Source organism: Carex rostrata, chromosome 3, assembly GCF_964058835.1.
Source record: "Carex rostrata chromosome 3, lpCarRost1.2, whole genome shotgun sequence".
Classification (NCBI taxonomy): domain Eukaryota; kingdom Viridiplantae; phylum Streptophyta; class Magnoliopsida; order Poales; family Cyperaceae; genus Carex; species Carex rostrata.
The window spans coordinates 13,831,312-13,854,595 of NC_135920.1; the positions used below are offsets into that span (position 1 = coordinate 13,831,312).

Sequence of the window (23,284 nt, forward strand, 5' to 3'; positions counted from 1 at the left end):
AATAACTCAAAATTTAAATCTCAAAATTAAACATAAAACCATTGGATATAAAATATATCATTTTATCTATGCATGTGTAAAAAATTATGGCATTTTAACTTTGTTTTGGTTGTCATCTTGAACTTGTAAAAATGTATACTAATGTGGATAATTTTTAGACGTTAATTTTTTAACTTATTGATTCACATAAAAGCAAAATCAAAATATTATATTTTTTTATGGACACATAAAAAAAATAACATAAATCACATCTAATGGTTTTATTTTGACGTTTAAATTTTAAACTTTGAGTTATTTTAGTTTTTAAAAATAGAGACATGATGAAGACACAAAAAATGAAAGCATTTGAACCCCCCTCCTTTCCCTCCTTTTAGATATCTCATCTTAATTAGCCAACTGTATATGCATTTGTACAAAATTGAATGTCCTCTTAGCTTTGCCATTATTGGATAATGCTTTTTCAAAGAATATAATGATGTCAATGAGAGGGGGCTTACATCCAAATACATGAAAATCTGAGAAACCACAGCCCTGTCCGGTCAATCACTATCATGGTTTTTCGAGATATGTAAACATCAGATGCAAGAATGTAAACAGAGAAAAACCATGGCCATGAAGAGCACCCATCGCCAGGCAGTGCTCAGTTCACTACTCCATAAGAAACCCAAGTTACAACAATTTTGACAACCTAAGCAACAATACGCTGAATTCCAACTCCATAACATTGATAATTTTGCAATGAGATTGGAATGAGATATATACTAAATCAAAGCCTTGTTTTGGTTAATCTCTAATAGTGCATTGAGATTCTCATTTCCTGTTTCATAGAGAACTGAAGAACCAAATGAATTCACTCTATGCAATACATTCAAATCAAATATGTAATCTACTTAAAGTCCTTTTTTTTTCCTCCTTGGATCTCATATACAAGCTACTCTTCAAAATACAACATAGCTTATAAATAAATATCTGAACGCAGTGTCAAAGCACGATACTAAATTGCTAACTTTCAAAGACAACCATGTAATAATATAACTGACATCAGCGACGGAAATATTAATCAATTACTACAGCGATGTTTTTATGTCATGTCAGAGCAAGGTCTGCCTTCCTTCACTTGCACATGAAAAATATATATTTTAATAACAACAATAACATTTAACTTACACCAAATGGTACCATGCCACAGTTAATAAATTTGTTCTGTATAGAAACCTGACTGCAGAAGCAACATCTGAATCATGCCTGAGCTCCTGTAGGTGGATTTGCATGAAAAGCTGATTGTCGACTTGAGCTCCCAATAAGACCTAGAGAAAGAGAGGTCGATACAGATTCTCGGTTGGTCTCTCCTATGCTCAATTTTGACATATTAACCAGCTCATCTACATTAACAGCCTTCGAGTGCACTGGTACTGGTTTCACAATCTCATGTGTCTCCTGTTGCACAGGTTCAGTACCACTAGGCCAGACAGGTAAAGAAAACTGGAGGAATGGAGAGAAGTATGCAGGAAGGATGACTGGAGGGTAGCCAGAGGTGTTTCCCTGATAAGAAGCCTGAGAAGCATCTACATTTGGTGTAGATTCGGTAAGGAGAGAGTTACTGGAGGAGTCCATTGATTCAGTTTCTTCTTCCAGTGGGCCTGTCACAGGGTGGGTCTGTGATTGTGTGGATTGATTATTTATTTGTGCTTCTGGTTCTTGGCTAACTGGCATCGGTGGCAGATCTAAAGACTGCTTTTAATAGAATAATGAAAAAATGTGTGAGCATTTTATTACAATCTATATATTTAACAAAAAAAAAATCCTGTTATATAATGATTGAGCAAACAAATTTTGTAGAATCTTGCTAGATTTTTAAGATAACTATGAAACTAAATAGAACTCAGAAGCTTCCTTTCCCTTCAAATGTACAACAAAGAAATTAACTCTTCTAATGTTGGTTTCAGGTTTGATGTCTTATAAAGTGATTCTCATCTTATCTACAATAAGTTTCTTTCTTCATGTACCACTAAAATTGAATTGATGTCAATGAACTAAGAATAAATTGGTATATTACAAATTGCAAAGTTGTATGGAAGTGAGAATTATAGAGCAAGAGATGAATAACCTCATCAGGGATCATGTCGAAGAGGGAGGAGCGGCGCTTGCGGCGTGTCATGTTCTGCTGACGAATGAAATATTTCTGGGCATGGCTCGCAACCTGTGTGGGGGTCCGCGATACGACATAATTACGAGATATACCCCTCCAATCCCCCTTCCCTAGCTTCTGTAACCCTAGTAAAAACATTCTGTGCTCCTCTTCTGTCCATGGCACCCCTGTTCAAATTTCCATTGAGTAACAGATGCTTAGTACTGGAAACAGTAATTTATGCAAGCTAAGCGCTTGCCTTGCTTGGTTTACATGCCAATGAAAACCAATCACTGAAACCGAGTTTACATCAGTAAAATTTGATTACAAAGCTCTTCAGCTCTTTGCAACATAATTAAATCATAAACATTAGAATAAAAGAGGAATGCATAAAATACTGTGGAAGCACATGATTGTAAAAGTGCTTCCAGTAGCATATGCCTGATAAGTAAGTGATATGGACATATCAGTGTTGAATGATATTTCAAAATCACCCCTATAAAGCCAGATAGGATATACAATTAGATCTGTGTCAAAAATCTAATAATGATCCCTTTCAAACTTTTCAGCTCCTTCAGGGTATCATTGGTCCTTGGCTATCTCTTTTTACAAACAAAAAAAAAAACCTGCCTATTGAGCATTAAAACCTATAGAAACATAAGCATTTAATGAAAAAAAATGGAATGACCGACTATTGGGTGACTAAGGAAAATACAAAATTCTATGAATGAAGCTATGAGCGTAGTCACACACCAAGGGGATTTGTGATCTTAACTTGAAAGGTCCATTCAAATGGTTTCCAACAAAAAATTTGATCCATTGATCTTGATCTACCTGATGAGCCAACTATTTTCATTCCAAATTTCTCATTTTTTTCAGACTGTTTTGTATAAGATCAAGTGGTCGTAATTTTTTTTGTTTTGGACTGCAATCATGCCCATAGACTTCTATTCCATGTGAAACAAGTGTTACAAAGTTCCCTGCATTACAGATTTCTAAAAGAAGGAAATGTGTACCCCTGATAAGTAACCATATGAAACCACCAAATTGTTAACAAATGAAACGACCAAAATAATGGATTTATCAACCTCTTCATCTTATACAAAAAGAATTCCAAAAAGATGAATAATTTGGATCACAGATGGCTGGGCTCCTCAGATAGATCAAGATCATGAACTACCTTGGGGGGCTTACTAGAATACTCAAATTTATAATGGCAAAGATACAAGAAAGATAATAAACTGAAAAATAAACATGATAGCAATGTAACTTTCTGCATTATCAAAATTAGATACTTAACAGGTCTTCAGTTATAAATCAAAATTTGACGAAAAGTTTGTTCATGCACAGCACAATTTTTAAATTATTCAGATTTTTTGGGGCCTAAAAAAATTAACCTTTAATTACAAATAGTGTGCTCTACAGTTAAAACAAAAGTGAAAGGAGAAAAGTCACTTTCTCTGCTCCTGTCTCTATTGGATTTATAGGATTTAGTTCTTATTAGTAAAAAAACAATTAGAGGACAAAATTATTTCTGCATACTCGCATTCAGAGATCTAAAAACCAGTACAAGAACGAAAGCAGCATGATCGTCAAAAATTTGAGCCAAAGCAAACCCAATTACAAATCTGTTCGTGGGAAACACTCTGAGTTAGATTTTCCCGATCTCCAAATTATCCCTTTTTATCTCACAGGTAAAACCCACGAATTATTTCAATAGCAATATTAAAGTGCACAATGCTCTCTCTCTTGGCCAGAAGACAGAAGGGAAGTAAACTGATCTTCCAAAAATCCAAACCAGTAAAAGACTAACCAAATAATTATATATTGTAAAGTTATTTACTTTATGAATGGTAAAACAATAAATTAAAAAATAATTAGAACCTTTCTTCCTTTCGCGGCAGCTCGATGATGATCCCTGGACAAAATCATCGGAAGCATAACCGTCGGCGGTAGCCCCTCCGGCTCCGCCGATCTCTGGACCGTCGGCCGGCGATGCGCCGCCGCTAGATCCAGCGAGAAGTGAAAGATTCCCCATACTCGCACTCTTCCTTATCGACCCATCTGTTAATCTTACGCCAAATAGCTTTACGCCTCGATTTGGACACGTTCGCGAATTGTGGCCGTTGTGGCTACAGTGAGAGCACCGCCTTGTCATCTCCGCCGCTGCCGAGGTAGCTTGGTCGGAGATGCAATGGATGAGTGATCAGAGATTGAGAGGAGAGGGGTAGGGTTGCTAAGAAGGGAATTTAGGGTTAGGGTTTTGAGAGGGGTGAGGTGAATTTCACGATTGGAGAAAAAAAATTCAGGAACAAGAGATGGCAGAAGGGATAAAAGTTGGTGGTGAGCGGAAGAAGAGAGAGAGAGGGGGCTTTGTGGATCAGGAGATATTTTCAATTTGGACCTGGTGCATTGTATTATAAAGATTTATCTTCAACATTCCGAAAACGGATTGTTTATTCAACACGTTACTCACGGTTAAATCTATGGACAGAGTTATTTTGCCTTCACGCAGCACATGACCAATAAAGACATAATAAAGTATATCACGAGTGCTCTGCGTGAAGCAAACATTTCTCCGTCAATATCTCTACACCGTTACTTAACCTATCTAAAGTTAACGGTGCGTACGGTACGGTTTAGTCCGGGTGGAAGCATAATGTGGTGGGACCAGTAGATGTGTCCCGGAAACCACGAGGACCGTCCACGTGGCGGATATTCGCGTGGGTATATACGACTAGCAACAGCTTGTGGATGACGAGATTTATGATTTATCCCACAACACAAATCAAAGTAATTTCTTTAATTGCGAGTGCGCGAAATAATAAGTTGAGATCCAGTGAAGTAACCCAATTTTTGGGTTTTGGATCCGGACCGTTCGATTCTAATCCGTGATAATCCATCCAAAGTGGACTGCACACATCCCAAATAACTAATCCGAATTCGGAAGTGATCTCAAGCGACAGATTTGAATCAGACGGTCCTGATCGAAAACCCAAAAGTTGGGTTACTTTAGGGGATCCGGACCCCGAAATAATAGGAAGTGGATATTTGAGGGCACAGAGAGAACACCTCATGCAGATCGTACAAAGCGGTTGGTTGGATTCACCAATCATCCCAGTTTAAGGGTGATATTAAACCTCATTTTTGACTATCACACGGTTGGATTATTGGGTTTGATTTTGACCCTAAAGATCCGGAATTTTCTTTTCATAATTTCTCGCTAGAATCTGTGAACAGACGACTCAAAAGGGTTTTACGGCATATTGAGTCAAAAGTCATATATTATGACATAGCGCGTAAAGAATCAACTTAAAAATTTTAATAACTGTAAAATCTGATATTTAAAATAAAATTTATATTTTATACATATTGATGAACAATGGCCAAGCTCCAAGTGGTTAAATAATCGACTGAAGTGTTTAACATGTTCTTCATATTAAAAATGTGTTTTTAACAAAATTATTACTTTTTTTAGGACTTTGAAAATCACTATATTCAGATTTTTTTTTTTTATTCTTTTTTTTATCATATTAAAATAGTGATTTTTAAAATTCTATAAAAAGAGTATAATTTTTGTATAAATATCAAATTTGATCTCCGAGCATATTTTAATGCAGAGAACGTGTTAAGCACTTCAAATCAGCTGTTTGAACTTTAAAATGTCAAATTATACTCAAATTACATAACAACAAAATACCTAAAAAATTTCTATATTAATTTTTTTATTAGCTCGATATAAAAACGATTGTCAAAATTTACTAAATCAATCTGTTGTGGATAGATCTTCACACAACATTAACATAAAGATATAATGCCGCAAGATCCCTCTTAATCTTGCGCTGAACTCTGCTGCTCTTCAAATAGGAGAGCAGAACCTTGCTATTTAAAACCTAACCGTTCATCTATGTTGAGATTCGTGCATGAAAAAATTCAACAGTGTTGAGAGCCTGCTATTCAAAATCTAACCGAACCGATCCATTTAAACAGAAATTTTCCAGTTCAGTTAAAAACCGAACCGTTTGAACACCCTAAGTCATTTATCACAGGTGCCAAAAATTTAGAAGTCTTGTGGCATTATTCCCTTAAAAAATACACAAATTAGAAATGTGTGTTGAATTATCTATAGTTTGTTTTTCTGCAACAGCTAGTTTGATTACTAAAACTTCTCCGAAAAAATATTTGCACGAATCAAAAGAACAAAGAAATATTTAGTATCTGTTTAATATCTGATTTTTTTTCTGCCACAAATTTCATAACTTATTTTACTGTTACAATTTAAATTAAATTTCAGAGGACATTTGCTAATAATTGATATTGTTCTGCGTCACAAATTATAATTTCAGAGGACATTTACTATTATACGAGCCGAAAATTATAATTTCACTTTTTCTTTTTGCATAAAATCAAATATTTAAAAATTCAACTGTTTATTTATAGGTAATTTGGTATAATAATAAATTTCACCTCGAAATCATGTACCAATCGAGTACCAGATTTAATTAGTTTCCCACAATCATGTTGTAGCTTATTGATAATTCGCGCGTGTTTAGGAGATGTATTTTTTTTTTTTTTTTCTGAAAACCATAGGCAGTTTCATTGATAGGAAAAAGTTACAAAATAGTTGTTACATAAGATGAAACAACTAGTGTCTATGAAAAACTTACAGCTAAAGAAAACAAAAAACACACAGGGGTATGTGCATCTTGTGGACGCAAATTGTTCATCCTTGCTTGATTAGAGAGATAGGAGCTTAGCGATGATTTCCTCTGTACGCATATCACAGCCAAAAAGACACTGAATCCAAATCAGACCGGGAACTGAACTGACCGGACCTGAACGGTCACCCATCAACTAAGAAGGCACTGAATCAAAACCAAACTAAAAACTAAATCAACCAGTCCAAGACAGTCACCTCGAAACAAACAGATAAGAAGAGGCGACAAAAAACAACACATAACATTATCATCACAAAAACTGAACATTTAGGAAATGTATTTTATTTAAAGCTATGGGTTTGAATTTGTACTAAAAGCCAGCTAATATGCATGTATAGTTTTGTTTTAAACATTTTTGGTTGCCCTTGGCGTGGATACTGCATGCAATGAAAAGAAAAAGTCATACAGATTTAGATAACTAGATTCATTGAATTTATTTTGTATACTCCATATGGCAATATGGCATATGCACATTGTCTGTTTGGATATATATCTAATATTAAATTCGTTGCACCTTTTGACCAATCGCATCATCATTTTTTTAATGTATCCTTATTTTTCAACAACAATATTTTTTATTTCAAATACTTGACAACTTTACATGTACTGTTTTTTTATTTTATTTTATTGCATGCTTTCTGAATAACATCTAAATGCATGCATTAATCGTTTCTCAAGCTAATTGATTTTCCGGATCCACACGTTCACACACAAGTACATAACCCATGTGGAAATGAACTTTTACTTACCAGACCCCCCATCAAGGATTGGATATTATTATCCAACAGTTTATAGCACGTTACTATCGAATCAGTCTTGCAGAAGCGGGCCTGAAACATATAATCGTCAACTTGGTCGACAATGTGTACTAATTTCCTATCGAAATCATGAAAAGGATAATGGACATCGTCCATAAAATAATATTTTTCAGAATCTGAATAATATGAAGGAGATTCTTCTTCTGAAAAATTATTTTTCATTTGTAACTCCTTTGCTTCTTTTAACTCTTCTTTTGAAGCAAAGTTTTTGTCATTTTGTTCCATCTCTGTAGAAACATAATAAAAAACATGCGTTCGAATTAATTCATGCGTTTAGAGTTTAGACCGATGTATTTAGAGATAGTATCGGAACACACAACGGTCAAAAAATTTGTTCTTATGCATATTATATGAACGTATGCGTTTAAAAAACTAAATATTGATGCTTTTCTTTTCTTGCAAAAAGTTCGTAAGTATAGCATTAAATAAAAAAAATACAAAGAGAAAATAAATCTAGTAGTACCTAAATTGCATATTAAAGCGTAGGCGCAACGATGAATCTAAATCCATCCATTCTTACTGGCAGGGGCGAATCTAAAGCCATTCGAAAGGTGACTAAGTCACCACTATAATTTTAAATTTTAGTTATGTATACTAAAATTTAATTAAATTTTAGTTATTTGAAACAATTTATATAAATTTTAGTATACATAACTAAATTTAATTAAATTGTTTCAAATAACTAAATTTTAGTATACAAAGAGCTTATGTTATGTTTGGGGAGAGCTTGGGTTCAATTCTCACTAGTCTCAATTTGTGCATTTTAATTTTTAGCCTCTCCTATCGGGATTTTCTAGTTCCGCCCCTGACATTTATTCATGCTTTGATGGAGAGGAGTGAGTACAATCATCCTTATCATCCGCAAAACATGTTAGGTGAAAAAAAAAGTAAGCCTGAGGTATCCGGAAGCGACACAATCCATTCCTGTATTATTAGAGAAAGACGAGAAAAGAAGAAGCAGAACGAGAGATGACAGAGAAAGACTCAAAGAAGTAGGGAGAGCAAGAAAGACCATGACAAACCAAATACAACAACAAACAACTCACAAACATATAATATGGTAAACTATATGTGCAACTCGTTCCACTAATTTTTCCATTGCCAAAAAGGAGAAGAAGAGCTCAAGAAAATTGGAAAAGAAAAATGAACCGCTTGTCTTGGGAAATAAGAGCCCCTAGAATGAAGAGCGGTGACTCAATCCACTAGGGATAAGCATCAAAAATAGTGGGCATATCCACCAGATCAAATCCGTTAAGCGGAAGCACCGAGAGCAGTGACCAAATCCACTAGAAAAAAACACATGCTCAGATGAAAAAAAAATGGATATATAGGAGGATGTGGGTGGGGAGCTGGCATAGTCATGCGTGATTTTAAAATCATCTTTGACTTCTCATATAAGCAGCACCGCCTTTTTAAACAAATATTGATGTTCGTTGTTAGTATGTGGTATGTTTCTCTTCTTCGTTCTCCATCTCTCTTTTTTTTCTCTTCTTTCTTCTTATTCTCTCATTCTCTTCCTTTTTCTTTTGTTTTCTTTCTTTTTGCCAATAAAACAGAAAAGGAGTTCTCCCAAAAAGAAAGAAAAGGAGTTCTCCTCTAGATACACCGGTCTCACTTCGAACTCAATCAGTGCATTTGTATTGAGGGCAAGGATGACTGATGACTCAATACCAGCACATACCAATTTTTGCATGATCTGAAAACAATAATTTAATACCTATATTAAAAAATAGTAAACAATTTTCAAAAATTATAAAATTTCATCTCAAATATATTTTAGTATGGATATCATGTTGAAAGGTTCGGATCGACAATTTGAATTTTAAAAACAAAAATATAAAATATGAAATATGAAAAGTGTGAGGTATTGGAACCCTCCTCTAAATTAAATACTAAAATTAATAAACTGAATAATATAAAAGGAAGATACAAAAAAAATAACTAAATAAAGATATCTTTACTGTACATATTTTTTTAAATAAAGATTAAAATGATCAATTTATATTTAAACGAGTTTTAATAGAAAAGACAATAAATTGAATAAATTTGTGAGTTTTTAAAATTTAAAAGGGTAATTATGACATTACAAATATTTTAGAGGAAAAAATTCTAATTTCAAATTTTTGGGGGTGATAAACATAAAATGTCTCCTAAATTTTAAAGAAGCTTCTGTCGTTTTGTGGCCGAGAACAATTTCCTGGAACAAAACGTCACGTTGGAACTTGGAAATGATTCCTTGCATATTTACTGTAGATCATTGCCACGGAGAATATTTTCTTCCAAGACCGACATTAAATGCCAATCAATTTCTAGAGGAGAAACGAGATAAACGGAACTAGGATTAATTAATAGAGGTTTGGGCCCAATTTTTTTCTATGTAGAAATATAAAATATAAATTACCAAAAGTAGAAATAGATTTTTTTTTTATACATATATGGAAACAAGCCAATCTGTTCCTTAAGCCGACTAAACTATTGATTGATTCGATCTGAAAGCGTTTGACTTCACATGTAGAAACACGTTTTAAGTGGAGCTAAGAAGTACTTGTTTAGTAAAATTGGATTAAGAAAATGGGCTAGGGAAAAAATAAGTACTGAGAAGGTTTAATTCGGACAAAATGCGAACTAAGAAGTTGTTCGATGGATTAAGGGGCTAAGAAGTCTGAAAAAATCTTAACTGGACTATCAAATACAATCTTTAATTTTTACAAATAGCACATCAATGTTCACACAATTTGAAAAATTAAAAAAACATTACAAATTGTTCGGTTTCTTTAATTTATGCGAGTTTATGGGAGGGTCCAATTTTAATAGTCTACATAAGGACCAAATTAATAATTTGATTTTATATTTTTCAAAATTTTTGTGATATATCAGCAGCTTACGAAAACTATAGGTACCGAATTATTGATTTGGTCTATATAAAAATTAATTGCTTCAATCCCTTTCATAAAATGGAAACAAAATGTAATCTATCTTTTTTCCAATATTTAATTTTTTATATTTCTAGTAATCAAAATTTTGTTTGGGGCCGACATTAGTGAATATTTTAAGTCATCTACAAGATGAACTCATGATTTATTGGTAAAAAAGTCAAATCTACGCTGTTTATGTCAGTACGAATATGTTATTTTAGGCCTCCTATGTCTGCTTGGGTTAAGCCTCGATTGGATGACAAATTCACCAAATCCATTGCACGTTTCTTAATTTAGTGTCAGCTCTAGAAGAAGGGAATGGAGGGGACGGAAGAGTAGTGTCAGCTCTAGAAGAAGGGAATGGAGGGGACGGAAGAGGAGGACGGAGAAATATTGACATGTTACTCGCTCCACAAGAAAAACACGGAAGGGAAAAGTAACGAGGCAGAGGAACTTTATTACTCTAGATCCATCAATTTGGTCCCTCTCAAATCGGAGAGTAGTGGAGGAAAAAGGGGCCCACCAGTGTATTTACCAGTAATATCTTTCCCGCCTCCGTTGAATTTTGTTGATGTGAGAGTAAATTAGTAATTTTAGATAAAATATAAGTTAAATTAAAAAAAATATTCAGTTCCTCCCTTTCCTCGATATATTTTTCTAGAGCAAGCATCTTAAAATTTCCCCTCTCCCTTCCCTTTCCGTCCTCTCCCCTCTCCTCCTTTCCCTCTCTACTTAAACTTCTGGAGCACACCCTAGTGTCCATCTATCAATTAAACTTGGCGAACCTATATAATCTAGTTTCCAAAAAATAAAAAAAAATCCTATATAAAAAGAAGTGCTCATCTAAACAAAGTGAGAGAAGAGTTTTAGTTTTAAACTACCTGAAATTAGAGGTGTTCATTGGATTCGGTTTAGTTGGTTTTGAACCGAACTAAATTAGTTTGGATCAAATGATTTGATTTTTTCGGTTTAATGGTTCGGTTCGGTTTGCTTTTTAAAACTGAATTATAACTTCAGTTTGGAAATTTTCAAAACCGAAATAACCAAAATGACCGAACTTTTATACCCCGGTTTATTTCTTAATCAATTGCTTTATATTTCTTAATATACTTTGGTTTGTTATAAATCAATTGTTTTAAATAAAAAAATTAATATATTTCAGTTTGAATCAAACAAATCGAACAAACCGAAATAAAACTTTGGTTCGGTTCGGTTGCAATACTAATCGGTTCGGTTCGGTTGCAATACTAATCGGTTCGGTTCGGTTCTATTTTGAAACCGGATTATAACTTTGGTTTGCCTAGTTCAGTTCGGTTTCAATTGAACCAAACCGATGAACACCCCTACTAGAAATAACAAAAATATTGTTTGGAGTGAGACTATGATTCGTACTACATATCAATATTTATATTTTTAAAGTCTAAATAGTCAATTTGAACGGTCCAACGATCTTTGTACTAAAATATACCTGCGATAGGGGTGGCAACGAATCGAACCAAGCCGAACTTACCCTAGGTTTGAGTTTGGTTTGAATTAATTTCGAACCGAACCTGGTTTGATTCGTTTGAACCGAACCCATTTCGAATCGAATTAATTGCGAACTACACATTTTTCGAATCGAACCCGAATTGAATCACAAACTAAATTATTTTTTAGCAGCCCTAGTTATACCGGTAGTTTATACATTAATTTTTTCTCGCGGGACAAAATTCACATGACTTCCTTTTACCGGTATGAACTATGAAATGAGTGTTTTTAAGTTGAAAAATTGTTCATGAAAAAATACATTAGAAACGGCTTTCCTGATATGAACTATGAGAGACAACCGAAGAGAGAGGAGAGACAGTCATCTAGGACGGAGAGAGGAGTGATAGCCGGAGAGACAGCCAGTCGCCGAGAGCGTCGGCTAGATTTTAGAGCTAGAGGGAGAGTGAGTTAGGGAGAGGTGGAGAGAGAACTAGGTAATTGAGATTTGAGAGCAAGGGAGTGTCGGCTAAGTTAAATTATGACTCTTTATCTTGGATTTTAATTTCATCAGGTAAATAGACGGCCGATGTTATTATGAGATTCGAACCATAAAAGTAACCAAACTCATTTTGATCGAACCAGGCTAGGTTTGAGTTTGGTTTGAATTAATTTCGAACAGACCCTGATTTGGTTCGTTTCAATTCAAACCCATTTCGAATCGAATTAAACTCGAATCAAACCCGAATCGAATCACGAACTATGAATTTTTTTGCCAGCCCTACCTGCGAACATAATTTTATATTTTTATAAATTATTTGACTATTTTTTAAATAGGTAGAATTTCACTATTTTGATTGGTCTGGAATTTTTAAATCAAGTGATTTTTTTTATCCATTTCAAAATATAGTAAAAAAAATTCTAAAAAAATACAAAATTTGATATACAACTACATTTTTATACAGAGATTATGTTAAACAATTTATATTAAATTTTTTTAACTTTGAAAATAGAGATATTAATCAATGGTACGAGCCATTATGCCTATGCATAGCACCGTAGCCTCACACATATTGTTTGAATTATATAATTCCAAATAATACTATTTTTTTAAGACATATCTTAATATTTCATAATTTGATTGATTTAACGGAATAATTGTTAATCTTAAACTATTCTGAAAAGTAAAAATTGTTCTGATCGCATCCCAACTAAAAAAAAATGTTATTCTTGAGTTAGTATTGTGTGTGTGTGTGTGTGGTGGTGGTGGTGGTGGGGTGGGTGTGTGTGTGGGGGGGGGGGGGGGGGGGGGATTACCTTTTTGAGTTCAAATCCAGTCAGTTTGTTATGCATTGACACAAATTTTAAAGGAAGCCAGTGCATTGTAAGTTTAGATCATATTAGCTTGGATTATGATTGGATGGTCTGAATGCAAACTCAAACGATAAAGTAATGTAGAGGAATCAGACTTATTATTGGAGGTGCATCCAAACATTTGAAAAAAAATAAGTTCAAATCCAATTAGTTTGTTATGCATTGACACAAATTTTAAAGGAAGCTAGTGCAATGCAATTTTATATCAGATTGGCTTGGATTCTGATTAGACAGTCTGAATTCAAACTCAAATGATAAAGTAATGCAGAGGAATCAGACTTATTATTGGAGTGCATCCAAACATTTAAAAAAAAAATTTCAAATCCAGTTAGTTTGTTATGCATTGACACAAATTTTAAAGGAAGCCAGTGCATTGCAATTTTATATCAGATGGGCTTGGATTCTGATTGGGCGGTCTGAATTCAAACTCAAATGATAAAGTAATGCAGAGGCGTCAGACTAATTATTGGAGGTACATCCAAACATTTTTTTTAAAAAAAAGTTCAAATCCAGTTAGTTTGTTATGCATTGACACAAATTTTAAAGGAAGCCAGTGCATTGCAATTTTATATTAGATTGGCTTGGATTCTGATTGGACGGTCTGAATTCAAACTCAAATGATAAAGTAATGTAGAGGCGTCAGACTAATTATTGGAGGTGCATCCAAACATTTAAAAAAAAAAAAATTCAAATCCAGTTAGTTTGTTATGCATTGACACAAATTTTAAAGGAAGCCAGTGCATTGCAATTTTATATCAGATTAACTTGGATTCTAATTGAACGGTCTGAATTCAAACTCAAACGATAAAGTAATGCAGAGGAGTTGGACTTATTATTGGAGGTGCATCCAAACATTAAAAAAAAAGTTCAAATCCAGTTAGTTTGTTATGCACTGATACAAAATTTTAAAGGAAGCTAGTGCATTACAAGTTTAGATAAAATTAGCTTGGATTCTGATTGAACGGTCTGAATTCAAACTCAAATGATAAAATAATGTAGAGAATTCGGACTTGTTATTGAGGATGCATCCAAACATAAAAAAAAAAATCCAAACAAAGTAATAACGACTTTCACTTAAAAAAAGAAGTAATAACGACGTCGACATATCTTGGTACTATGTTCGAAATTATACAACACTAATCAAGTCTTCATATCAAACCATATCCTCTAAAATATAGTTTTATTCCGACAGATAGTCTCTCTCAACATGACAAACATCAAAGTAGAATCTTATATTTTTACAGGATAATATAAACAAATGCAATTCCAATCGCAGATCGTACGATACGATGTTTGAGTATGTTTATGCATAAAAATAAAAAAATTTCATATATAAAAAAAAGAAAGAAATTATATAAGTAAATAAGGGTGTTTGTTTGGAGAATTCATTTTTAATCTAGTGACAAAAACAATGTACTTCGTAGAGAAAATCGCAGGTTTGAAATCCGGATAGAAGAATCTCTTGTGAATATTAAATAGTAGGGTGGCTTGATTTCCAACCTTTACACACAACAAAAAAAAAAAACTAGTGTTTCTTATGTTCATTAATTTTTTTGATGAAATTATCTTCAAGACGTATCAAATTGACTTCAAACGATGAATTCAAATAGTTCAAAATGATATACTGTGTTTACATGCAAAATTTATAAATTTTAAAATTAATTAGTATAAAATCAAGTTGTAAAAAAAAAATATACAAATTAATTTTAATACATTCATTTTTCAACATTTTTTTTGCAGCTTGACTCTATATTAAAAAAAAAAATTCAAAAATTCAAAATTTTGCATAAAACACATTACTAAAGTAGATCGGTCTCAGTTATTTAAATTTGTCATTTAAAGTTAATTCAATAAGTTTTAGACTTGAGAATTTTCTAATTTTATTCAAATTGTATATAAAAAAATATTATAACTTGTACATTAAAAAAAGAAACTCCCTTTCTGCTTTTCAAGAAAAAAGGAATTGAAGAGCCAAACAGTAGAGCATCTACATCTCAGCAACTCAAATAAGTTTCTAAATAACTGTTATTTACTTTTTAAAAATTAAGATCTCTAAAGTTTCTAACTCTCACATTCCTGAAATTAATTTTAAAATTTCTATTAACATAGAGTTTATAAACAGTTTTTTTTTTTTAACTTTTCTGTATAGTTTTCAAATAAAGAACTCTCTCATATTCCTGAAATTAGATTAGAAAGTGAAATGTACAATTTTTTCTACAAAAACGAAATAGAGAAACCAGGCCTTGTACAGCAAGTTACTTGATTTGGGCTCCTCTACAATTCGACAGAACCCATTTGACAGTCGCATAGGGATAGATTGTTTTCCCAAATAATTTCTGGCACCATGTCCGTTCTATCTAATTTTAAATGTACTAGTCTGATCCTGACAGTAGAATTCAGATCTAGTCAGGTATCTGAGCTGGTAGAATGAGAATGAGATCGGGAACTGTTTATTTCAATCTGGTACGAATCTCCCGTGCATCTAAGATGGACTAAAAAAAATCATTCGGCTGGAATTTCCTTGGGTAGGTGCGGTACATGAGGGATACTCATCCGTAGGGTGGCAACGGCTTCGTCCGAGCTAGTTGGATCTATGACATCTGAGCTAAAATCTTAACTTGAAATCGTAACAAGCCAGTCCGAGTTAAGTCGCTAGGTTTGACTGGATCTTGTTTTAAAGAAAAAATAAATTCTACAAACTTTTTGAATTGAGCTGGACTGAGTTAGACAGTATAAAATACACACAAATTGATTCCTTGCCGAGCTAGCTCGCGAGCTGACGAGCAAACTAGACTCCAGCTTGAACTCGTTAATTATGGATTGAGCTAGTGGTGAGCTGGCTCGTGAACAGCTCGTTACAGTAACAAGTGAGTCAGATACAAGTCACGATCGAACCACGAGCTCGAGCTTTTTTGCTACCCTTATTCACAGTGGCAGAACACAGTATAGTTAAAGGGTAGCTTAGCCACCCCTATAAATTAGAAATTAGCACTTTAGTCCTTCATATTTAATAATTTATATAAGTACTTATACATATTAGCCCCCTATAAAACAAAATTACACTACAATAATTTATTTAGCCCCAGATGCTTTATTTTGCTTAACAAAATCCCCTGTAGTCTGTGATTATTTCAAATTTGAAATAAAACTATATCCATCCTTTAGTGTTTTTTTTTTTTTTTCAAATGAAGGACCAGTCTTTGAACTGACAATTAACAATCGGTGTTTGTTTTTTTAATCCTCTATTTTTGTAGATTTAAAAAATCATCAATAGGGACCATAAACCTAAATAAAATTACAAACTTGTATTGCAAAAGTTGAACAACTGGTTAAAAAAGCTAAAAATATCTTTATATCTATGGTTCTATAAATTTAACTCTTACAAATGTCTCTGCTTTATTTTTTCATTTTTGACATATCATTAGTAGTCGTATGATCGTCTAAAGTGTTCCATCATATAGTCACCACTCTTTATGGGAGGAAACCTGCAATAAGTATTATAAAGAGGAAAAATGCAACAAAGCATAGCTGTTAGGAGTTATATGATGAAAATACAGTATCAGCATTTGATTACTTCGGCCTGTTTATTCAGACTTCATACAATTTTCTGTTGCCAGGGTAAAGGCTTGGTATTTTAGCATGCAACTGTACGTAATGACTTGGTACAATGCGTGACAGGTCAGGTTATACTGTCATAGTCACATAATAGTAGCATTAGCAATCAATTTAGTATCAAAAAGCAATACAATGCAGTTCTGTCAGGTAATAAAATTGTCACGGTCAGGTGTGGCAAATGCATGTCTGGTAATAGAATTTTCTTTATTATCCCGTAACCGAAACATCTTGAAATATAATTTTTTATCCTTTTGTTTCTGTGGACACAGAACTTGGAGTTGGATCAATAAACCTCATAATTTGGTTTAGGTTACAGTAAGTAAATGATTCTGTTCAAGTGCTGACACGGATCTCAAGGTGGCTCAGGGTGATTACAACTATTTCACTAATTAATTGCTCGCCTTTGAATTTGTATGCATTTTAAAAAAAAATTCAATTTTAAGATTCACCTTTTTTTGGTCATTTAAATCGATAATATTAATTAGATGTATAATAACTGTTTATTTTTTAAATATATGAAAACCGAAATAATTCGATTAATATAAACAAAGATCCAAAGAAAAAAAAGTACCACGATGAAGATCTTTATTCAGTTATCACTCCTCTTTGTTATAAGGCATGTAAGTTGACATTATCTTTTTTTCTTATTTTATGTTTTATTTTTGTGTGTGTGTGTGAGAGAGAAAGAGAGAGAGACCTTGGAGGAGAAGTTTCGCTACAGCAGCTTTCCAAGCATTCCACCACACATTCGTAATTTGGATCAAGAAAAAAAGCAGCCTGAAGTTGGGTAAAAACATTGTCAGGAGAAACTTTAAGCAAAAAATTACAAACCGATGGTAAGCTACATATAGTACCGCGGCTTTCATATTAGGTTAGCTTCCATTAACAGTTCAGGAAATACTTCCAAGTTTACAATTCCCACTGCAAAATTACAAAATATCCTATTTACACCAGATATAAAATAGATCAACCATACCAATTTCTCTTGATTTTCTTATATTATACTCAAGCTGCTAGTTCAATGTTTTGTAGGGGTAGATGTGAAAATTTTTATTTCAAGAAACAACAGGAGAAAATCAAGTCAAATAGAAAAAACTTACAGAGTAGCGTTCTTTCCCAACTGCTACAACTCGGTGCAGTGTCGACCTGTAAAAAAATAAAAATAAATAAGACCTCCATAGGAAAGGTAGTATGCATAACTTGAAAGTTTATAATGATAATCACAGTGGAAATACAAGGTTTTAGTGTATACAAAGTGACATAACTAACCTAAAAATACAATTGGTCCATCTCTCCATCAGATCCCCAATATTTACAATAAGTGCTCTGCAAAATAATACATTATATTATTAACAGGAGAAAGTTTCTGAATGCACCAAGTGAAATTTCAGTACTGATTGGAATTAAGGTTGATCCAAACTTAACCAAGGTTTCCCAAAAGCCCAAGCGATGCTTGAACACAATAACATGGCCAATGACTAAATGAAGGTTTCTCAAAACTGGTACCATATCATACTAGCTCTTACCAGACATCAGACAACAGCTTAATCAAAATCAATCAAGAAAATACAATTTAATAAAAGAGATAAAAATGCAGTGATATATAGGTTGTTGCATTTTAATACCAGACTGTACATACTGATACCATCCATGATTTGTACTGTGAAATTTATATGACAGCTTACCCCTCAACATGAGGAACATCTTCCCACAGCTGGGGATGCCTATCCTTTTCTCTACAAATCTGCATGTTTCCATTAAATAAAGTCAAAACATAAAAATATCTGAAGCATTAAAATTCTAAAATAAATTTCATATATACAAAAGATGAACTGCATAATAAAATGCACAAAATGATGAACGCTATACCCAAATGAGAAATGACACACAAAAAAACAGCATAATAAAAAAATAACATAAAAAAAGCAGGAGCTGATTTCTTTGGTGGGCTACAGAATTTATAAGAAATAGAAAGAAACCATGTCTCCATTAAATCAAGAAAGAAGACCAACCTGTAAACCAGGTACACCATCTGTGACCAAAAGAGTGATCATACCATAGTCAGAGTGAGCTGATGCACCATAGTTACCCTTATCAGATTCAGAGATCTCACCTAAAAAGGTTTTGGTAAGTCAACTTCAATTAATGGCCACAATAAAATAAAAAACACTCTGTGTTGCACATGATAATAATTTAAAGGTATTACCTGGGTAGTGCAGTAGACGAAGAAATGCCTTTGGAGGGTCCAAAGCACCTATTTTCGTGAAGAAATTTTCATCAAGGTTCAACGCAAGAGCAATCAAGGAAATTAATCTTAAACCAACATTCCTATGAAGAAAGGGAAACCATGGTCATCATATAATGTTGTAAAATATACAATAGCACCTGGATGCTATAACAAAATCTTGGGCTGATGCTATAACAAAATCTTGGGCTAACTGAAATATTATAATTTTGGAAGGACTAAACAAGTGCTCTAACGCACGGGTTTCAGCCATTTTTATAACGTGCTTTTAAAATATCCTCAGTTAAGAAATGAATATGTACTAAAATGATCGATTAAATCATTGGAAATATTAAAATACTAGGAACATGTCCTGTATGAAATTGTCATAATAGTACAAGACTGGACTTAAACTATACTTGTCGAAACCGTTGATTTAATCACAATATATTGGAAACTTACATAGTTTGTTCATAATATGATTCCATTGTCTCTCTCCAGGCTGGCAGGCTTTCTATAACATAGTATGGAGGAAATTACAAATAGGTTAAAGAGTAAAAAGTAAATTCTATACTATTTTAAGTCATAATTTGTAGCTTGTAATCTTAACAAACACTGAATCACTGACCCGGCAAGCTACTTACAATGTGTTTTCACTTTTATTAAAGAAGGTATTTCATAGTTGAAATAGGATTTTTTTAAGAAAAAGGACTTTTTTACCCCTTGAACTGTTGTGCTGGTTCAAATGGGTTGACCTTTTTTTTATTTCATATGACCCCTTAAACTTTGGCTAAATCCAGCTTTTCAATATCAAAAGTTAATTGTTCCATTATTTTGCTAACACTGGTCTTCCCTCCTTTGTCTTTCTCAAAAGAAAAATTTATCGGGTCTACTCCAACATTTCCAGGTTTCTTCTCCCTTGGTTTAATTGTCTCCTCCTTTATTGCAAAATATAATTTGCATTAGTAAGGAGTATCTCAGAGAGATTATCATTTGGGGAAATAAAAGGAACGAACTATAACCATCATGCAAAGGATCGATTAAGAACAAGCAGTAAAAGCAAAATCCATTTTCCATGTTAGCTGTAGTGAAACACCATTCAAAACGAAGCCTTTTGAGACAAAACTTTTTAGTTTCAATTAGATGCGTCTCTTCTGAGTTTTGGTAAAAATTGGCAAAAAGTATATCACTCTTCTCGAATTATGTACCAGTTTGATTAGGATTTGCCGATTTGGCAATGGTAATCTGAATTATTCTAGGGCTTGTTAGCATCATGGAGGATTCTTCTCGTGCTCATCTATCCAGCTAATCAAGTTTGCACAAGAGAAGAGATCAACCATAATTAGTTAATTAGAGAAGTTCACTATCTAGAAATTAATCAGCTTGATCTTGTTTGATTAAAGAGGAAGACAGGAAAAGAGACATGATTGGTTTTGCTATTTTTTTTTTTCTAATTTATAGAAGAGTTTTGTTTGGGAGAGATAAAGTCACCAGAGCAGAGCAACACATCAGCATAATAACAATAGAGTTAACATTTAACTAACAGAATAGCTGGATTTCAGCAAATTAATAGGTTCAGGGGACTGTTTGAATAAAGAAACGTTCAAGAACTCATTTGAATCAAAGATATAGCTCAAGGTCCATGCAATACTTTTCTCATTTTTTGTTAAAGTTAACTAGGAGGCACTAGAGTTGCGGTCAATAAAAATAGGCAGGTGGTGTTTAATGGTTAATTACTAAAAAAGGCATATGTTTTTATATAATAGACAACTTATGCAGTTTCTTACTTTTAAAAGGAAACATGGTATTAGTAGGCGAGCCCAAATCGATTTTACATCAGATGACCAAAATCATTCCTCAAAAATTAATTTACCTTTTGACGGCCATTGATTTGGTGAATTTCTATCTTTAATGGGACCGATATAGAAACCTTCCTTCAGGTTTCCTACAAAAACATTACCAGTAAGTAATGGTTCTTATTTCCTCATCTAATTTGACATACTTTTTGGTATGATCTACTATCTAAATTGAAACTTAGAGTAACGCTTAGGTGCTATGGATAGCACAAGGCCTTCCGTGCTACGGTCTAAAAAATCTATGATATAAACTTCAAAATTCGATCTAAGTAGCTCGGTAAATTATTTATATAATGAACTTGTAGAATACCAATTTTTACTATTTTTATTTTTTATTTACTCTTTTTTGTGATTTATGAAAGATGACAAAAAATGAATTAAAAATAAAAGAAAATTGTTAATGTTTTAGGCCATTTTTTGCTCTCTTTCATAAATCATAAAAAGTAAAAGCAATTCAAAAATAGTAAAAATTGGTATTCTACAAATTCATTATAATATAACCAACTTCCTGACCTACTTAGATCAAAGTTTGAAGTTTATACGATAGATTTTTGAGGACGTAGCACAAAATGCCTTATGCTATTCATAGCACCTAAGCCTTACTCTTGAAACTTATCCTTCTGTCCATTGTTATCAGTCAACCAGGACCATTTTGAAAACATGTTTTTATTAGGTTTGGTCACTTTTGCTTAATTTTCCCTTACAATGCAATTACCAGCATTTACTTATGCTTTTTACCAGTTTTCATAACAGGAGTTACTAAGAAAAATAAATATAAATTCAAGTAAGCTTCCTTCTTTACTTCTCCTTTACTTTCCTTTTCTTTCTGAAAGATTGATTAGAAAAAAGTTGTGTCATAAACCTTTAAATTTGGAAGAAGTTAAGGATCCAGAGCCTCAGCATAAGGAGGTGTATAACCACGATTCTTTTTGCCTTTCTCCAATTTCATCTTCTCACTCAGAGGCAAATAAAAAAACTTCTTGCTCTCTCTAAACATACTACTAACAACAAAATCGTTGATTCCAGGGTTTATCAGGTAGAAGAAAACCATGCTCCACGCATGCCTGAGATATTCGCAGTTAATTGAAGAAAAAAAAACAAAGAACACACGTAAAGGAAAAAAAAAAGATATGAGGAGTACTTGGCGGATAGATTTGGCGGTAGCAGCTCGGTCTGTACTGGAGAGATCAATGAGAGGAAGGTAAAGGCCTGGCGTCGACATTTTCACAAATGCCTCCCTTGCGCTTCGTTTTTGGGGTTATTGATCCATTGATAAGTTTATTCATATTTTATTTTCATAGTCAATGTTGTTACTTCTCTAGTTCTCTTACTTGTCAGTGTCTGACTCTGACAAGTGTTATTATTAATAAAGAAGTTTTACAATCGTGATCCCAAAGTGTTATTATTACCATTGCTTCTAAGTTCTAACACGTTGCCATGACTTCTCCCATATCTGGAGCACTGTCAGTGCCAGTGTCATTAAGGTTATACCAGTGATTTGCAAAACTTCAAACCAAACTGTCACTGCATATGGACACAAGCACAGTAAGTGTAAAATCGATTCGACCGTGCTACTCTCCAATTCGACAAACCCAATTGACAGTCGCATAGCGGGATATAGATTGTGTTGAAAGAAGCAAGTGCACACAGAAAATCCAGCAGACTGGAGGCGCACAATCACAGTCACAGCCCATATTTGTTTCCCTGTTTGTGTTATCTAAAGATAGAAAGGAAGATATGTAATAATAGGATTGAGAATGCTAGATTTTTGTTTCTGTAATTTATCTCTTTCCTTTTTTTTCTTTTTTCTTCTTTCCTATTTCTCCAATTCTCATCTCCCTATTTGAAGAAGCTGTGATTCCTCGAATTGTAATGCACAGAATTTATATCAATAAAACAAGGGTGGGAACGAAGTTTCATGAGAGTATTGTGTTCCTTAAATTTCATTAATTTCATCAGATTGTTTTCCCAAATAATTTCTGGCACCATATCTGCTTTATCTAATTTTTAAATGTACAAGTTTGATCCTCCGGCCATTTTTATTAATAACCCAAAAAAAAAAAGTTTTTTACAAAAGTAACCCCAAAATCTGAGTTTTTCCAAATATAACCAAACCGCCAGGCATGCTGGCGGTCCACTTCTATAGCGGACCGCCAGGCACACGGGCGGTCT

At 33.4% G+C, this 23,284-nt stretch overlaps 1 protein-coding gene and 1 pseudogene across 4 annotated transcripts in view; both read right to left on the reverse strand.

Moving 5' to 3' along the window:
• LOC144551637 (myb-like transcription factor family protein) overlaps window positions 1–4,523 on the reverse strand; it is a 40,745-nt gene extending 36,222 nt beyond the window's left edge. The window contains exons 1-3 of one of the 3 annotated variants that reach the window (XM_078299696.1): window positions 4,013–4,518; window positions 2,108–2,316; window positions 1,025–1,734 (exon numbers count right to left, since the gene is read on the reverse strand). In XM_078299696.1, the coding sequence (XP_078155822.1) occupies window positions 1,240–1,734; window positions 2,108–2,316; window positions 4,013–4,286 (978 nt within the window). In that variant the 5' untranslated portion in view covers window positions 4,287–4,518 and the 3' untranslated portion in view covers window positions 1,025–1,239. Of the gene's footprint in view, window positions 1–1,024; window positions 1,735–2,107; window positions 2,317–4,012 lie in introns of those variants that run through there. The other 2 variants (XM_078299697.1, XM_078299698.1) reach the window with 2 other exon arrangements.
• Window positions 4,524–16,796: 12,273 nt separating this feature from the next.
• Window positions 16,797–22,389, reverse strand: LOC144551640 (kihadalactone A synthase LFS-like; annotated as a pseudogene). Its single transcript, XR_013510848.1, has 11 exons — window positions 22,254–22,389; window positions 21,975–22,176; window positions 21,130–21,201; window positions 19,719–19,770; window positions 19,239–19,360; window positions 19,045–19,145; window positions 18,718–18,776; window positions 18,302–18,358; window positions 18,133–18,178; window positions 17,730–17,809; window positions 16,797–16,902 (listed from the first exon to the last, which is right to left on the reverse strand). The product of XR_013510848.1 is annotated as a kihadalactone A synthase LFS-like (transcript).
• Window positions 22,390–23,284: the final 895 nt, after the last annotated feature.